The sequence below is a fragment of the Argopecten irradians genome, chromosome 14 (genome assembly GCF_041381155.1).
Source record: "Argopecten irradians isolate NY chromosome 14, Ai_NY, whole genome shotgun sequence".
Taxonomy (NCBI): Eukaryota; Metazoa; Mollusca; class Bivalvia; order Pectinida; family Pectinidae; genus Argopecten; species Argopecten irradians.
This window is the reverse complement of record NC_091147.1, coordinates 15,038,546-15,058,260: the sequence shown is the minus strand read 5'-3', so window position 1 is coordinate 15,058,260 and position 19,715 is coordinate 15,038,546. Positions and strand designations below refer to the sequence as shown.

The 19,715-nt window shown below is 35.0% G+C and overlaps 2 protein-coding genes across 2 annotated transcripts; both read left to right on the top strand.

The window, feature by feature from the left end:
• The first annotated feature begins 1,459 nt into the window (after positions 1-1,459).
• On the top strand, positions 1,460-7,717 carry LOC138307792 (protein fem-1 homolog C-like). Its single transcript, XM_069248678.1, has 2 exons — positions 1,460-1,644; positions 2,021-7,717. Exons 1-2 carry the CDS (start codon positions 1,552-1,554, stop codon positions 2,747-2,749), a joined length of 822 nt encoding a protein of 273 aa, XP_069104779.1. The 5' UTR covers positions 1,460-1,551; the 3' UTR covers positions 2,750-7,717.
• A 318-nt stretch (positions 7,718-8,035) lies between these two features.
• On the top strand, positions 8,036-19,457 carry LOC138307789 (protein fem-1 homolog C-like). Its single transcript, XM_069248674.1, has 3 exons — positions 8,036-8,326; positions 10,005-11,276; positions 11,760-19,457. The coding sequence occupies exons 2-3, from the start codon at positions 10,005-10,007 to the stop codon at positions 12,459-12,461; spliced, it is 1,974 nt and encodes a 657-aa protein (XP_069104775.1). The 5' UTR covers positions 8,036-8,326; the 3' UTR covers positions 12,462-19,457.
• The last annotated feature ends 258 nt before the right edge of the window (positions 19,458-19,715 follow it).

Here is a 19,715-nt window from a genome sequence, read left to right as displayed (position 1 = left end):
TGTGTACATTCATACAAATACATATATAGATAACAAGATGTTGTTAACATAGTATTTCTTTATTCAGTCAAAATACTATGTCAAAAAACTGACATAAGTTTGACGTTCTATCAATAATAATTATCATAAGCATAGTGTTTTAATGTAAATAAATGGTTTTCTATGAAGATAGTGTTGGTATGCGAGACGTCAATCTCCTACACGTCCATGTGCCGTGGTCCAAGCAGATACATATACATAAATGAACATGTGTATTATGAAGACACAGTATTTACATATTAAAAATAAATTGATCTATTTCACTGAAAACGGCAACTTTTAAGTACTAGATTATTAAACTAAAAACGTTTACAATCAAATAAGATATGTAGACGTTACATCTGTACCTGTCAAATTACAGTCAACAGTAATACAGGGTGTATATGTAAAGTACTATCTACAAAATGTATTACGGCGATATCATTATCCCGCCATTATCACGTTACCGGCGACTTTGAGTCGGTAGTTTTTGCACTAAATTTAACTTGACAGTTAACAATATTCTTTCATGTGGTTTAAGCAACAGTTCAATATCCAAACGTAACTCACATATACCTCTAACGTTTCGTAATTAACGTGTTTTACGCGAAAGATCGGCTGACATTTACTACCATACAATGCTCTGTCCATGTAAACCGGAAGTTGCTTTACTCCGGGCGCCACTATCGCTTTACAAAGGGCGATAACTCAAAAAAGTTATGTGGATACGTCTATATGCACTTGACTTGTCATATATTTTTTGAACAAAATTGGAAATAGAATGACATTAATGAACAAAAGTGCCTATGGCAATCGTACATGAATACAGACATGGACCCAGAGGCCCTACTGACAGAAAAATATTTTCGTCTAAACATACACGTACATGTACATGTATCTAATAATACACGTACATGTACATGTATCTAATATCTGGTATTGTACACTTTGGGCCTATATATAGAGATATATATATCGATCGTTAGGAAGTTCGGTCACGGCCACACACGTTACCGACTTTATACCTTCAGAAATCAGTAGGTCTTGATAGAACAAATTTAGAACTAACACTTCTTGATGATCTGTATAAAATATGACATATGCACAACAGAATATGATATGAGTTACTTACATATAGTCAGAAACATATATACATATATGTATATATGTTTCTGATATAGTTTTACCTTTGAACACATGTGTAAACACGTAGACGTGCTTTCAGAACATCAGCTGTTGCCTCGGGCGGTTTTATCCACTTGTCCAGCGATCTTCCAGGTTCAGGAAAGGGGTTTAATAAAACATTTCTAACAAATTTATCAGGATGTCGATTGTTGCTGTTATATTTATCCCAACGCCAACGCTAACCCGCATTTTCAAATTACACACGCCGTACAAGTCTACAGTGTTGACGTAAACAAATGGCTGTCATGTCGGCTCCGAAGAGATGAGTACGCCGATTCCAAACAATACCAACGGGCTGTTGATATCTGGAAGTACACCATTAGTATTCGTAGACAGACTGTACCAGCTATGGACAGAGTATCAGTTGCGGGCTTGAGAAGACTGGAAGAGATTCTGAGGAAGATGGTCACAGAATACTCCTCTGGTGCAACCAGCAATAATGTATGATATTCTTTTTTATCTTTACTTAAATCAGTTTTAGCTACTGTTTTATTTTATGAATTACTAAGTAAGGTATAAATACCGCTATATAACCTGCAACATAATTATAAGTGAATGTATCCCTTGCACTCTGGGCCTAGTTGCTCATAACGTGAATATGCTCACTACAATTTAACAATTTACAATTTTGAACAAGCGTCCGGATCATTGTACAAACCTTTGAGGATCGTTAATTATTATACAATGATAAAAACGTATAAGGTAAGCATTATGTGGCATGAAAAGTAACAAATGTTATCTGTAAATGGTACCTTATTGAGATTTACGTCTGAGGACAAAAGGGTCAATGTTAAACAATGATACATCTATTTTCCAGGTACAGGCAAGTGACATTGTGGACATGTTGGAATTGGCAGTTGCACAATTACACGAATGCACTGAACGTTTGGAAATTCGACTTCTAGAAAAGAACACATCTGAAGTTTTCCTTTCACTTCTTCAAGTCACAGCTGACTATATGAAGTTGTTTTTCCTTTCGGAAGATCAGGGTTCCGAGATTGAGCGATTCACCAAACACGTGGAGCGAGCGGTACTGCTGAACCCAACTAACGAACGCAGTGAACAGTTTCTACATTTTATTTTAAAGATACAATCAAACAATGGTGATCCTCCATCGATTGACATTGTTCGCAGTCTCCTCAAAGCTGGAGCAGATGTAAATGCCACAGACAAGGAAAGGAACACACCACTTCATCTATGTATAGCATCATGGCAGGAACAAATATACTGTCCAATGCGAGCAGGCCAATGGAAGGACTTGGCGTGGTTGTTGATAGAAAATGGCGCACACATGGATGCCAAAAACTCACGAAAGAAGATGCCGTTAGAGTTTCTGGTGGAACAGGAATTTGGTTGTCCACTCGAGTATACAACCTTGAAATGTATGGCAGCTAGGGTGATACTTGACGAAGGAGTGGCCTACAGGGGTTATATCCCTTCCTTACTTGAAATGTTTGTAGGACTTCTACAGTTGAATCTCATGACAGACCTTAAAAAACAACACAATTCTGTTAAATACGAAAATTTTGATGATTGGGATTTTTAGTGCTATAAAACTTCGACATTAACTATAATCGGGCACTGATTATCCGTTACCATCATTACATCGAGTTACTGCAAACCAACTTATTTTCGTATTCGATTAATTTTCGAAAATGTTATAGACCTATACCAGTAGAACTTAACTTAGAATGTTATAGATCTATACCAGTAAAACTGGATTTAAAGTGTTATAGACATATACCAGTAGATCTGAATTTAAAGTGTTATAAACATACATCATTAGAACTTAACTTAAAATGTTATAAATATATACCAGTAGAACTTAACATAAAGTTTTATAAACATTTACCAGTGGAACTTAACTTAAAATGTTATAAACCTATACCAGTAGAACTTACCTTAAAATGTTATAAACCTATGGCGGTAGAATTGAACTTAAAATTCTATAAACCTATATCAGTAGAACTTAACTTAAAATGTTATAAACCTATATCAGTAGAACTTAACTTAAAATGTTATAGACCTTTACCAGTAGAACTTAACTTCAAATGTTATATAATGTTTTGTCTTTTAATCGGATATTAGATCTAGATATCTGTTTTTGACAGCTACATTTCTATGGAAATGTGTTATGAATATGTGTACAACAAAACACTCCCTTCATCATTAACCCTCTCACTCAAGCATTCATCATCTAATTTACTCAAGCATTAACCCTCACCCACTCAACCATTAACCCTCTTACCCACTCAACCATCCGCTCTCTCACCCACTCAACCATTAACTTCTCACTCACTTAAGTATAAACCCTCTCCCTCACTCAAGCATAAACCCTCTCATTCACTCAAGCATTATCCCACTCACTGATTCCAGCGTTAACCCACTCACTCACTCAAGCATTAACCCACTCACTCAAGCGTTAACCCACTCACTCACTCAGGCATGAGCCCTCTCATTCACTTAAGCATTACCCCACTCACTCACTCAAGCTTTTATCCTCTCACTCACTAACTCAACAAGCATTAACCCTATCACTCACTGAAGCATTACTCCTCTCTTTTACTCACTAACTCAAGTATCACTTTTAAGCATTAACCCTCTCGCTCACTCACTCAATCATTAACCCTCTCATTCACTCAATCATTAACCTTCTCATTCACTCACTCACTCACATACTCATGCACTCACCCACTCAAGCATTAACCCTCCCATTCACTCACTCACTCACTCACTCACTGACTCACTCCCTTAAGCATTAACCCTCTCATTCCCTCAACCATTAACCCCATTACTTAATCAGCCATTAACGCTCTCACTCGCTCACTCAAGCATTAACTCTCTTACTCAATCAACGATGACACTCTTATTCACCCAACCATTGTTCAAGCAGTAATCCTCTCATACACCCAAGCATTAATCCTTTCACTCACTCAAGCATTAATCCTCTAACTCACTCACTTACTGAAGCATTAACCATATCACTTTTTAAACATTAACACTCTCACTCACTCACTCACTCACTTAAGAATTAAACCTCTCCCTCACTCAAGCAATAACCCTCTAATTCACTCACTCACTCAGACATTAATCCTCTGATTTCCTCAACCATTAACCCCATTACTCACTCAAGCATTAACGCTCTCACTCGCTCACTCAACCATTAACCCTCATACTGACTCACCCAAGCATTAAACCTATCATACACTCAAGCATATACCCTCTCACTCATTCACTCAATCATGCATTAACCCCATCACTCACTCACTCACTAAAACATTTACCCTCTCACTCGCTCAAGCATTTACCATTTCACTCACTCAACCATTAACCCTCTCACTCACTCAACCATTAACCCTTTCATTCACTCAACAATAACCCCCTCAATCACTTAACCATTAACCCCCTTACTCAGTCAACGATGACACTCTCATTCACCCAACCATTTACCCCCTCACTCACTAAACTATCAATCCTCTCATTCACTCAAGCATAAACCATCTCACTCACTCAAGCATTACCCTCTCACTCACTCAAGCATTATAATTTCATTCACTCACCAATTAACCCTCTCACTCACTCAACCATTAACCCCCTCACCCACTTAACTATTTATCCTTTCACTCACACAACAATTAACCCTCTCACTCACACAACCATTAACCCTCTCACTCACACAACAATTAACCCTCTCACTCACACAACAATTAACCCTCTCACTCACACAACCATTAACCCTCTCATTCACGCAACAATTAACCCTCTCACTCACACAACCAATCACCCTCTCACTCACACAACAATTAACCCTCTCACTCACACAACCATTGACCCTCTCACTCACACAACCATTAACCCTCTCGCTCACACAACAATTAACCCTCCCACTCACACAACAATTAACCCTCTCACTCACTCAATCATTGACCCTCTCACTCACACAACAATTAACCCTCTCACTCACACAACAATTGACCCTCTCACTCACTCAACAACATACACATCAATCCCTCTGAATAAATAATTAATAATTACGTTCGACAAATATATTATTTTTCTCGTAACATTTGGTATAAACATGTAATTTCTGTACGTTTATGTACACAGCATGCTCAGTTGAAGTGTACGTAATATACTTACAGAAACATTTACTACTAATTGATTACATGTATCATTTCAAATGACCTTTTGGTATGTAAGTGTATATTATGACGTTTCAGACATCATTTGGTGGCTGTTTGTATTATTTCTGTGAAAAATTAATTATGTTATATGAAATATCGATTAGCTTGTAATAATAATGATATTTCAAGTCGATAACACTTTGATTCAGAGACTCGTGTTCCAAGTGGTCGACATAAATATACAATATTTACAACACGGTAATACATTAATGACAATACATATAATAGCGTTATTATAATAATGAGTATCACAGTCACCCTATAACAGAAAATTAGTAGTTAAAAACTAAAAAGGCACTCATAAAGGTCATGGTGCATATCAAATATATGAAAACAAAAATATAAACACATTTAAATGAATTAGTGTCTAATATACATACATATAAATATGACAAAATATATGCTATTATAGCATGTTTTAAAATTGTTTTTGTTTGATTAATCAATGATAGTTTACTTAAGAAGATAAAAGAACAGAGTGATGTTCTCATTCAACAAGCATAAACCCACTCAATACTCAATTATTTAATATAGACTAACGATATATTACAATTTTCATACACCGCCTGCGATGAGACGTCCTCGACCTATCGTTAATCATGATGTACTCGATCGTGGTCTTATATCATGTAACTGTTCGTCGGATATTAGATCTAGATATATCTATTTTCGACAGTTATGTTTCTATGAACATGTGTAATTAACATGTGTACAACGTATAAAAAACAAGCAGTCTCAACTGCTATTCCACACTTAAAGACCCAGTTAAACTCATTTCATTAACATCATTTCAAGATGATCACCGAATCATTCGAGTAGGAAAAATTCCAATGCATATACATATGTACATGTGGACTGTATATGTTATTTTAAATGCATTTAATTAACGATCAAACCTGTGATTAGTGTTTACTGTGCCGTAACTACAATACCGCAGTAAGTCATTTTTTATGACTATGGGGCGATACTGCGATCCTGCCGACAGTATATTAAATGGAACTGGTCTTGACTTTATGTAACCCTTACCTATTTTACCCAGAGTAAACATATATAATACTTTATAGGTATACTGCGGGTTAATCCAAGTGAGAAGACACCAATGATACAATCATTCTCTGTATTGTAATGAATCCAGTAGGTGCAAAAAAGTGGTCTTCTACAATCATAATTATTGTACCTGTACATACAAAAGGTGTCGTTACGGATAATGATACTGGTTTATAAAACTAATACAGACATCAGTTGGATACGTTAAATACAATACTTTAACAAATGCGTAATTTGGAATCTGTCCTGTACAATGGGCCATCACCTTCTTTAAAAAAGTTTTACATTCTTAACAATCAGTTAAGGTTCGGATTAGCCCACGTTAAGAATAAACGTTTTGAACTTGGAATTGTTACCCATGTGATTGTTATATACAGTTTCCGTTGTCAATCTATTACCTCTAATTAAGCACCGTCTGGAGGATCACGCTCAGCAAATAATCCTGTTTAATTGGATGTATCTAGTAATTGTGACTTATATATAAATATGTTATGGATAACGTTACTATTACTTAAATTGAAGATGCTCATCCGACGATAAAGTATAAACGATATCCATCACTTGAACACCAACTGATGTTTAATCGTGTCTATATATGTATAATTAACACAAAAATACATATAAAATAATTTACTTTGCCTTTGTTGTATGCGCAATAAGTACTTCGTTCCATATAGAACATAGTGCCACGGAATTTTTTCGGGATACAATTTATTATTTTTTTTTATATTTTTACCTTGAAATAAATTTAGAAGCTCAACCTTTTCAATTGTGGTAAAAATGTCAAGTAAGTAACTTTTATAAGTGAAGAAAAATAATCATTCGTCCGTCCTGCTTTTGACAGAGGAAAAATGCCGTTTTTCAGCGGTGGAGCATCTTTAATCATTGCACATACAGCATAAATTTGTCATAAATAAGCTACAGTATAATTTAAGTGTAGAAGTTGGCAGAGGTACAATGTAGAAACATTGTTCGAAATACCATATCTTGTATCAATCGGGGACGAATTTCCGCCGTGTTTGCAATCGTCTGTCCAAAACTTTTGGATTAAGGGCAAAAAGGTTAATTTGAGTTATTGAAAATTTGAAGAGTAGGCATATACGAGCACACAAAAGGTAGAGTAGATATATTGTTTGTGCGAATAAAATTAGAACATTATACATATATGATGTTATGTCCATTCTTTGAACTACATTGGTATTTTATATGCTTCGTTAAATGTTTATTAAAACTGATAGGCATGTATGCCATATGTGGATAAAACAATAAAAATGTACACCAAGTATACGCTACGCTTCATTGATCACATAACTTAGATAGAGGGAGGCCTATTGTTCTCCTATAGTAAATGCTTCAGATATGTTAAGGTTTGTTCTGCTTGCTGTTATTTGATGACTACGATACCGGTGATGTTATTCAATGGAGGTTCATTGAAATATAGAAATAGTTCTGTATTTTCATTAAAAGTTTATCAGGAAGAGAAACCCAAGAAAACAATCGTAGTTGTGATATCTAAGAAGAAATCTTCCAAATCTTTTGATTCATTGCAGACAAGGAAATTAAGAATCTAACTATAAAAGCAATATGATTTCTGATGCGAACAAATGAATATCAGTTATGCATTTTATTGAGTGCTATTGTCATTTCAAGACATACAAAAACAAGATAATTGTGTTTTATAATAAGTTGAATTTGTAAGGCATTTTACATATTTTGTATACACAGGTTGACTTACGTTACACCTACACAACGCATATAGTTAATGTTAGGTGTAATTGTATCCCGCGATTCGGAAAAACCCTAAAATCTGTATAGCGTATACCTATACTTCCTGATTCAACTTCTAGTGTAGTTCATTTATTGTTGGTAGTTGTGTCGCCCTGGTTCTCAAGGTAAGTACTACTGTTTGACATAAATTAGTAATTAGTAAGTATACCTTATGTTATTGGCGACTGTGGTTGTGATAAATCAACGTATTGAAAACTAGAATTATTAAAACTAGCTTGTATCAGTAACACAATCCTTCTTAACCTATTTACGAAGACTAGCGGATATGATTATACCGAAATATATTGACATGGAAATATTTCTTGTCCCGTGGTCATTTTAGTAAGTTGATAGTTAGATAATTACATTAAAAATCTAACAACGTCAGGGTTTATTCGTAGACATATTCATAGGTTGTAGTTGTTTTAAAGCTTTCTGAAAAATAGCCAAATATCGGGAACCAATGTGGTGATATACCAGACAAAACCAATGAGGTAAAGCCTGATTGGAATGGATCGATCATCGATGACCAGGAAGCTTTATTGGTAGAGCATAGTTACAGAAATAAACTATATATATATATATATAGATAGATATTTCCATTCTAATTTCATTTTCTCGTTTAATATATGTTAAACCAGATGGGATATGTGTGACTATGAACTCCCATCTGGTCATGGCGGTAATCATATACAATAAACATACACGAGGTCTATATTTTCGGTAGCCCTCCTCCCCATCTGCAGAAATTATTACTATCGTTATTTAGTACACGATTTGCTTACAACAATCTTTAAATGAAGAAATATGCTTTCAAATATCATCCCGGTCGTTCAGTAAAAATCTTAATATCAATTTTCTCTCATACCTACGGGTGTAATACTGGTTGTTATCATACAATACATTCTCCTGAGGCTGCATTACATGGCTACCCATGCAATACATCCTCGTGACGTCACAGCGTCAACAAAATTACGTGTTACCCGGTAAAATTATAATGTTAATTTTTAAAAAATCAGACTGATTTTGATATATTTTGGGTTTTGCATTGAAAATATCATACGGGTTTAAAGATTTTATTAGTTTAACGTACTATTAACAACCGGGGTTATGTAAAGACGTGTCCAGTTTGTTAGTGGAGGAAGCCGGAGTACCCGAAGAAAAACCACAGACTAGCGCATTGCAACTACCCCACGTGGGATACGAACTCGCGACTCATCGGTGGAGGGCTTGTGGTATTATGTCGAGACATCTAAATCACTCTGCCACTCTCCCCCCTCTGCCACTCTCCCCCCTCCCCCCCCCCCCACAAAAAAAAAAATAACGTGCAGTTTTCATGTATGGATAATTGACGCACATCTTGTACCATTACATCACTTCCGTATTCCCGACAGATCACGCTTCAAATGCGGAGGGTTAGATGTCCTGACATGTTTGGAGTCAATGGATATGGTGTCATTACTATACATTTTTTAAAAAAAAAAAAAAAAAAAAAAAAACTAACAGATGATACAGATGATTAGATATAGGTTTAGAAATGGCATACATTTGTCATATAAGTATGTAAATTCTAAAACAGTCAAACTATCTATCAAGTGTCTACTGGTACAATGCCAATTATGTTGAACAAAAGTCATTTGAGACGCAGAAAAATACTCTTTAATCAAGTGGTCTGTATACGGATGTTCTCATCAAGGCAGGTTTTTACTATATTTAATTATCCATAATACATACTGTGTGTTGTTGATACTAACGTTTTCATTTCTCCTTTTCTCAAATGTATTTTGTACGTTTGTTTAACAGATGTCTAATAAATACCGTGCACAACGAAAGAAAGGCTTATTAAGGCACACGAACGAGAATGAATACAAACTGGCACTTACAAGAGGGATTGAAGAATACATCAGCTTTAATAATCTACAAGGTGTTATAGACTTCTTAAATGACTTCGATAAAGAAGACCAAATCGAAATTGTGAATTATCTCAGACGAAAGTCGTCTGCATTTTTTCGTGCTTGCAAAGCGGGTCGTTTGGATATTGCTAAGTACATGATGTTTGAATGTAAAGCTGATATTGAATTACGAGGTTTTTACCTTTATGAACGGGTGACGCCGTTATTGGTCGCAGTATTCGAACAACATTATCCTATTGTTCAACTTCTGGTTAATCATGGCGCCAACATGAACGTCTCCACTTCATTTGGTTTGACGCTATTACGACACGCATGCAATTCAGCAAATATTGACATTGTAAAATGTTTAGTTGAAAATGGCGCCAGTGTCCATCAGCCAGATGACAATAAAAATACTCTCTTGATGACTGCAGTTCGAGGGCCTGTTGAACTTTGTAAAATTCTAGTCAATAACGGTGCGTCCGTTAATGCAACAACAATCGATGGCTACACAGCTATGTGGGATGCTATAATGCTTGGTAGGCTTGACATTGTAAAGTTCTTCCTTAGCGTCGGAGCGTCTCCATTCATGAACATTCCGAAAGAAGTTCACAATCTTTACGTTGCCGCATTTGCAGGGAACAAGGTTTTATTCAACTATATCAGGGATAATACTGTGATGGAGTTGTCTCGGTTGGTTGATGGTTATGAACTACTAGGTGCGACTGCGATTGATAAAGACAACATACAGGAAGGATTAGAGCTGTGGGAAAAGGCCATGGATCTACGATACTCTAACCCAGAGGAACCGCTAGTAAAAGACATTCCAAATAAAACCAAACAAGCGTACCTTTTTCATAAGGAATGTACAACACCCGAACAAATACAGGCGTTGGTGGCGGCTGCAGACAAAGACAAACTGTACTTGCAAGCTCTACTTACGTACGAAAGGATCCTAGGTTCGCACTGCAAGCATACAATAAATAGAATTAGGCTCCGAGGACTGCAGTACGTCAAATCCAACCAATACCAAAGGGCTGTTGATATCTGGAAATACAACATTGGTATTCGTAGACAGACTGTACCAGCTTCGGACAAAGTATCGGTTGCGGACTTGAGAAGAATGGAAGGGTTTCTGAGGAAGATGGTCACAGCATACTCCTCTGGTGCAACTAGCGAGAATGTATGATATTCTTTTTCATCTTTACTATATAATCGGAATCAGTCTTAGATACTGTTTTATTTTATGGATTACTAAGTAAGTTATAAATACCGTTATATCACCTGTAACATAATAATAAGTGAATGAATCCCTTGAACTCTGGGCCTAGATGTACTGATTGCGCATGCACCAAAAGCAAAATAAATTATTTCATATTATTTTTGTGTAAATTAGACATATATATGCAGGATTAAACACCAATTATTATTCAAATGATGAATATCATTTATGCTCTGTCGGCGGTGGAGCATCTTTACATGTAGTATACAATGATAAAAACGTATAACATATATACAGTGTATATACTCTATCCTATATGAGGTAAGCATAATATTATGTGGCATGAAAAGTAACAAATGATATACACCTGTACATAGTATCTTATTGACATTTACGTCTGTGGACAAAAGGGTCAATGTTAAAAATGTTACATCTTTTTTCCAGGTACGGGCAAGTGACATTGTGGACATATTGGAATTGGCAGTTACACAATTACACGAATTTACTGACATTTTGGAAATTCGACCTCTAGAAAAGAATACATTTGAAGTATTCCATTCACTTCTTCAAGTCATAGTTGACTATATGAAGTTGTTTTACCGTTCGGAAGATCAGGGTTCCGAGATTGAGCGATTCACCGAGAACGTAAAGCGAGCGGTAATGCTGAACGCAACTAACGAACGCGGTGAACAGTTTCTACATTTTATTTTAAAGATGCAATCAAATTTTGCTGATCCTCCATCGATTGACGTCGTTCGCAGTCTGATTAAAGCTGGAGCAGATGTAAATGCCACAGACAAGAAGAGGAACACACCACTTCACAACTGTATAGCATCATGGGGTTTTCAATACAAAAGGCGAGCAGACCAATGGAAGGACTTGGCGTTGTTGTTACTAGAAAATGGCGCACACATGGAAGCCCAAAACTCAAGAACGAAGATTCTGTTAAAGTTTCTGGTGGAACAGGAGTTTGGTTGTCCACTCGATTATACAACCTTAAAATGTATGGCAGCTAGGGTGATAATTGACGAAGGAGTGGCCTACAGGGGTTATCTCCCTTCCTTACTTGAAAGGTTTGTAGGATTTCTACAGTTGAATCTCATGACAAACCTAAAAAAAAAAAAAAAAAAAAAGTCTATTAAATAGGAATTATTTTGATGAGTTTAGTGCTATGAAACGTCGACATTAACTATAATCGGGCACTGATTATCCGTTACCATCATTACATCGAGTTAACCTTTACCAGTAGAACTTAACTTAAAGTGTTATAAACCTATACCATTAGAACTTAACTTAAAATGTTATAGACCTTTACCAGTAGAACGTTGCTTAAAGTGTTATAAACCTATACCATTAGAACTTAAAGTGTTATAAACCTATACCAGTAGAACTTAACTTAAATGTTCTAGACCTTTACCAGTAGAACTGGATTTTAAATGTAATAGACATATACCAGTAGAGCCTATCTTAAAATGTTATAGACCTATACCAGTAGACCTGAACTTAAAATGTTATCAATCTATACTAGTAGAACTTAACATAAAGTTTTATAAACCTATACCAGTGGAACTTAACTTAAAGTGTTATAGACCATTACCAGTAGGACTTAACTTTAATTAGTACATCACGTGACACAATGCTGGATTCTGATTGACTACACAGATGGGTACTATTTGCAATAGTGCCCGGGCAAGCGGGCACTATTGAAGTGGCGCGAAATTGAACGTGAATGTATTGTGACGTCATCATTACGTGACGTCATTATAACGTTGCGCTTCGACCAAGACGTCAAAATGGCGGACAGGCTGTTGTGTGCGGGGATGGAAGCAAATGTTGCTTTTCTACAGAATACAGTTCACTTATGTTCAATATAAATCTACTTTTAACCTTCATGAACCTGAATCCCGTTTTAAAGAAACACATATTTCTGCAACAATTCATATGTTGTACTTTTAATGTAACAGCGTGGTGTGGAAATGGAGATAGCGTTGCGAGGTGTCGTTTGACGTGCTTCTGTTACGATGACATGAAAACGGGTCTCATGTGAGGGTGATGTACTAAACCCATTATGGCCTGTTTGAGAGGACACTATTGCCTCATAGTATTGTCTCGTGATAGGATAGAGCCCTCGCCTTCGGCTCGGGCACTATTCCATCCCTCGACAATACTATGAGGCAATAGTGCCCTCTCAACCAGGCCATAATAGATAAATATTATAAATCTATACCAGTAGAGCTGGATTTAAAATGATATAGACCTATATCAGTAGAACTTAACTTAAAATGTTATAAACCTATATCAGTAGGACATAACTTAAAATGTTATAGACCTTTACCAGTAGAACGTTGCTTAAAGAGATATAAACCTATATCAGTAGAACTTAACTTAAAGATTTATAAACCTATACAAGTAGAACTTAACTATAAACCCCTAACAGTATAAAGTATTATAAACCTGTATCAGTAGAACTGTACTAAAAATGTTATGAACCTGTACCAGTAGAACTTACCTTAAAATGTTATAAACCTATACCAGTAGAACCTAACTTAAAATGTTATAAACCTATACTAGTAGAACCTAACTTAAAATGTTATAAACCTATATCAGTAGAACTTACCTTAAAATGTTATGAATCTATATCAGTAGAACTTAACTTAAAGTGTTATTAATCTATACCAGTAGAACTTAACTTAAAATGTTAAAGACTTATACCAATAGAGCTGAACTTAAAATATTTTAAATGTATACCAGTAGAACTTACCTTAAAATGTTATAAACCTATGGCAGTAGAACTTAACTTAAAGTTTTTAAACCTATACCAGTAGAACTTATCTTAAAATGTTCTATAAACCAATACCAGTAGAACTTACCTTAAAATGTTATAAACCTATATCAGTAGAACCTAACTTAAAATGTTATAAACCTATATCAGTAGAACTTAACTTAAAATGTTATAAACCTATATCAGAAGAACTTAACTTAAAATGTTATAAACTTATACCAGTAGAACTTAACTTAAATGTTATAGACCTTTACCAGTAGAACGTTGCTTAAAGAGTTATAAACCTATATCAGTAGAACTTAACTTAAAGTTTTATAAACCTATACAAGTAGAACTTAACTATAAACCCCTACCAGTAGAAAGTGTTATAAACCTGTATCAGTAGAACTGTACTAAAAATGTTATGAACCTGTACCAGTAGAACTTATCTTAAAATGTTATAAACCTATGGCGGTAGAATTTAACTTAAAATTCTATAAACCAATACCAGTAGAACTTAACTTAAATGTTATAGACCTTTACCAGTAGAACGTTGCTTAAAGAGATATAAACCTATATCAGTAGAACTTAATTTAAAGTTTTATAAACTTATACAAGTAGAACTTAACTATAAACCCCTACCAGTAGAAAGTGTTATAAACCTGTATCAGTAGAACTGTACTAAAAATGTTATGAACCTGTACCAGTAGAACTTATCTTAAAGTGTTATAAACCTATGGCGGTAGAATTTAACTTAAAATTCTATAAACCAATACCAGTAGAACTTAACTTAAAATGTTATAAATCTATACAAGTAGAGCTTACCTTAAAATGTTAAAGACTTATATCAGTAAAACGTAAATGTTATAGACCTTTACCAGTAGAACGTTGTTTAAAGAGTTCTAAACCTATACCAATAGACATGAACTTAAAATGTTAAAGACTTATACCAGTAGAACTTAACTTAAAATATTATAAATGTATACCAGTAGAGCTTACCTTAAAATGTTATAAACCTATGGCAGTAGAACTTAACTTAAAGTTTTTAAACCTATACCAGTAGAACCTAACTTAAAATGTTATAAGCCTATATCAGTAGAACTTAACTTAAAATGTTATAAACCTATATCAGTAGAACTTAACTTAAAATGTTATAAACCTATATCAGTAGAAATTACCTTAAAATATTATAAATCTATATCAGTAGAACTTAACTTAAAGTGTTATTAATCTATACCAGTAGAACTTAACTTAAAATGTTAAAGACTTATACCAGTAGAGCTGAACTTAAAATATTTTAAATGTATACCAGTAGAACTTACCTTAAAATGTTATAAACCTATATCAGTAGAACTTAACTTAAAATGTTATAAACCTATATCAGTAGAACTTAACTTAAAATGTTATAAACTTATACCAGTAGAACTTAACTTAAATGTTATAGACCTTTACCAGTAGAACGTTACTTAAAGAGTTATAAACCTATATCAGTAGAACTTAATTTAAAGTTTTATAAACTTATACAAGAAGAACTTAACTATAAACCCCTACCAGTAGAAAGTGTTATAAACCTGTATCAGTAGAACTGTACTAAAAATGTTATGAACCTGTACCAGTAGAACTTATCTTAAAATGTTCTATAAACCAATACCAGAAGAAACTTAACTTAAAATGTTATAAATCTATACAAGTAGAGCTTACCTTAAAATGTTAAAGACTTATATCAGTAAAACGTAAATGTTATAGACCTTTACCAGTAGAACGTTGTTTAAAGAGTTCTAAACCTATACCAATAGACATGAACTTAAAATGTTAAAGACTTATACCAGTAGAACTTAACTTAAAATATTATAAATGTATACCAGTAGAACTTACCTTAAAATGTTATAAAACCTATGGCAGTAGAACTTAACTTAAAGTTTTTAAACCTATACCAGTAGAACCTAACTTAAAATGTTATAAACCTATATCAGTAGAACTTAACTTAAAATGTTATAAACCTATATCAGTAGAACTTAACTTAAAATGTTATAAACCTATATCAGTAGAAATTACCTTAAAATGTTATTAATCTATATCAGTAGAACTTAACTTAAAGTGTTATTAATCTATACCAGTAGAACTTAACTTAAAATGTTAAAGACTTATACCAGTAGAACTTAACTTAAAATGTTATAAACCTGTATCAGTAGAACTTAACTTAAAATGTTATAGACCTTTACCAGTAGAACGTTGCTTAAAAAGTTATAAACCTATACTAGTAGAACCTAACTTAAAATGTTATTAACCTATCTCAGTAGAACTTAGCTTAAAATGTTATAGACCTTTACCAGTAGAACCTAACTTAAAATGTTATAAACCTATATTAGTAGAACCTAACTTAAAATGTTATTAACCTATCTCAGTAGAACTTAACTTAAAATGTTATAGACCTTTACCAGTAGAACTTAACTTCAAATGTTATATAATGTTTTGTCTTTTAATCGGATATAAGATCTAGATATCTGTTTTTGACAGCTACATTTCTATGGAAATGTGTGATGAATAGGTGTACAACAAAACACTCCCTTCATCATTAACACTCTCACTCAAGCATTCATCATCTAATTTACTCAAGTATTAACCCTCACCCACTCAACCATTAACCCTCTTACCCACTCAACCATCCGCTCTCTCACCCACTCAACCATTAACTTCTCACTCACTGAAGTATAAACCCTCTCCCTCACTCAAGCATAAACCCTCTCATTCACTCAAGCATTATCCCACTCACTGACTCCAGCGTTAACCCACTCACTCACTCAAGCATTAACCCACTCACTCAAGCGTTAACCCACTCACTCACTCAGGCATGAGCCCTCTCATTCACTTAAGCATTACCCCACTCACTCACTCAAGCTTTTATCCTCTCACTCACTAACTCAGCAAGCATTAACCCTATCACTCACTGAAGCATTACTCCTCTCTTTTACTCACTAACTCAAGTATCACTTTTAAGCAATAACCCTCTCGCTCATTCACTCACTCAAGCATTAACCCTCTCATTCACTCAATCATTAACCCTCCCTTTCACTCACTTACTGACTCACTCCCTCAAGCAGTAACCCTCTCATTCCCTCAACCATTAACCACATTACTCAATCAAGCATTAACTCTCTTACTCACTCACTCAAGCAATAATCCTCTCACTCACTCACTTACTCAAGCATTAACCATCTCACTTTTTAATATTAACCCTCTCGCTCACTCACTCACTCACTTAAGAATTAACCCTCTCCCTCACTCAAGCATTAAACCTCTAATTCACTCACTCACTCACTCAAACATTAATCCTCTGACTTCCTCACCCATTAACCCCATTACTCACTCAAGCATTAACGCTCTCATTCGCTCACTCACAATTAACCCTCTTACGGACTCACTCAAGCATTAAACCTCTCATACACTCAAGCATTTACCCTGTCACTCATTCACTCAATCATGCATTAACCCACTCACTCACTCACTAAAGCATTTACCCTCTCACTCACTCAAGCATGAACCCACTCACTCACTCAACCATTAACCCTCTCAGTCACTCAACAATAACCCTCTTAATCACATAGCCATTAACCCTCCTACTCAATCAACGATGACACTCTCATTCACCCAACCATTTACCCCCTCACTCACACATTAATTAACCCTCTCACTCACACAACCATTAACCCTCTCACTCACACAACCATTGACCCTCTCACTCACACAACAATTAATCTGCTCACTCACAAAACCATTAACCCTCTCACTCACAAAACCATAAACCATCTCACCCATACAACCATTGACCCTCTCACTCACACAACAATTAATCTGCTCACTCACACAACAATTAATCTGCTCACTCACAAAACCATTAACCCTCTCACTCACACAACCATTGACCCTCTCACTCACACAACAATTAACCCTCTCACTCACACAACAATTAATCTGCTCACTCACAAAACCATTAACCCTCTCACTCACACAACCATTGACCCTCTCACTCACACAACCATTAACCCTCTCACTAACACAACAATTAATCTGCTCACTCACAAAACCATTAACCCTCTCACTCACACAACCATTGACCCTCTCACTCACACAACAATTAATCTGCTCACTCACACAATCATTAACCCTCTCACTCACACAACCATTGACCCTCTCACTCACACAATCATTAACCCTCTCACTCACACAACCATTAACCCTCTCACTCACACAACCATTAACCCTCTCACTCACACAACCATTGACCCTCTCACTCACACAACCATTAACCCTCTCACTCACACAACAATTAATCTGCTCACTCACACAACCATTAACCCTCTCACTCACACAACAATTAATCTGCTCACTCACACAATCATTAACCCTCTCACTCACACAACCATTGACCCTCTCACTCACACAATCATTAACCCTCTCACTCACAAAACCATTAACCCTCTCACTCACACAACCATTGACCCTCTCACTCACACAACCATTGACCCTCTCACTCACACAACCATTAACCCTCTCACTCACACAACCATTAACCCTCTCACTCACACAACCATTAACCCTCTCACTCACACAACCATTAACCCTCTCACTCACACAACCATTAACCCTCTCATTCACATGTGTTAAACAAAGAACATACACATCAATCTCTCTGAATAAATAATTAATAATTACGTTCAACAATTATATTATTTTTGTCGTAACATTTGGTATAAACATGTAATTTCTGTACGTTTATGTACACAGCATGCTCAGTTGAAGTGTACGTAATATACTTACAGAAACATTTACTACTAATTGATTACATGTGTCATTTCAAATGACCTTTTGGTATGTAAGTGTATATTATGACGTTTCAGACATCATTTGGTGGCTGTTTGTATTATTTCTGTGAAAAATGAATTATGTTATATGAAATATCGGTTAGCTTGTAATAATAATGATAAACAATGTGTTCCAAGCGGTCGACATAAATATACAATATTTACAACACGGAAAATAAATTAGTAGTTAAAACTGAAAAGGCACTCATTAAGCTCATGGTGCATATCAAATATATGAAAACAAAAATATAAACACATTTGAATGAATTAGTGTCTAATATACATACATATAAATATGACAAAAAATAAAAATGAACAGAATATATGCTATTATAGCATGTTTTAAAATTGTTTTTGTTTGATTAATCAATGATAGTTTACTTAAGAAGATAACAGAACCGAGTGATGAATTTACTTAAATAGACACGTATAATAAGAAGCATATGAAACAGTGATTATTGAGATACATGTAGAAAGTGTTTGTTATTTTTTTTTTTTTTTTTTTTTTTTTTTTTTTTTTTTTTGTTATTCGTATTAAAAGCACCTTGCTATTTTCACAGTCTAACGTCATAATCCTTCTTTACCATACATAGTCGGGGGGCAAATTTAGGTCATTGAAGGTTTTACTCAATTGCATGTGGTGTTCATGCAACTGGTATCAAAGTGTCATAGGAAAGGGGACCAGATTTACGACTAACAGATTAATCCTTTGAACGATGTGGGTAACCAAACGATCCACGTGATCAATGCATGTCATTGATCGCGTGATGATATATC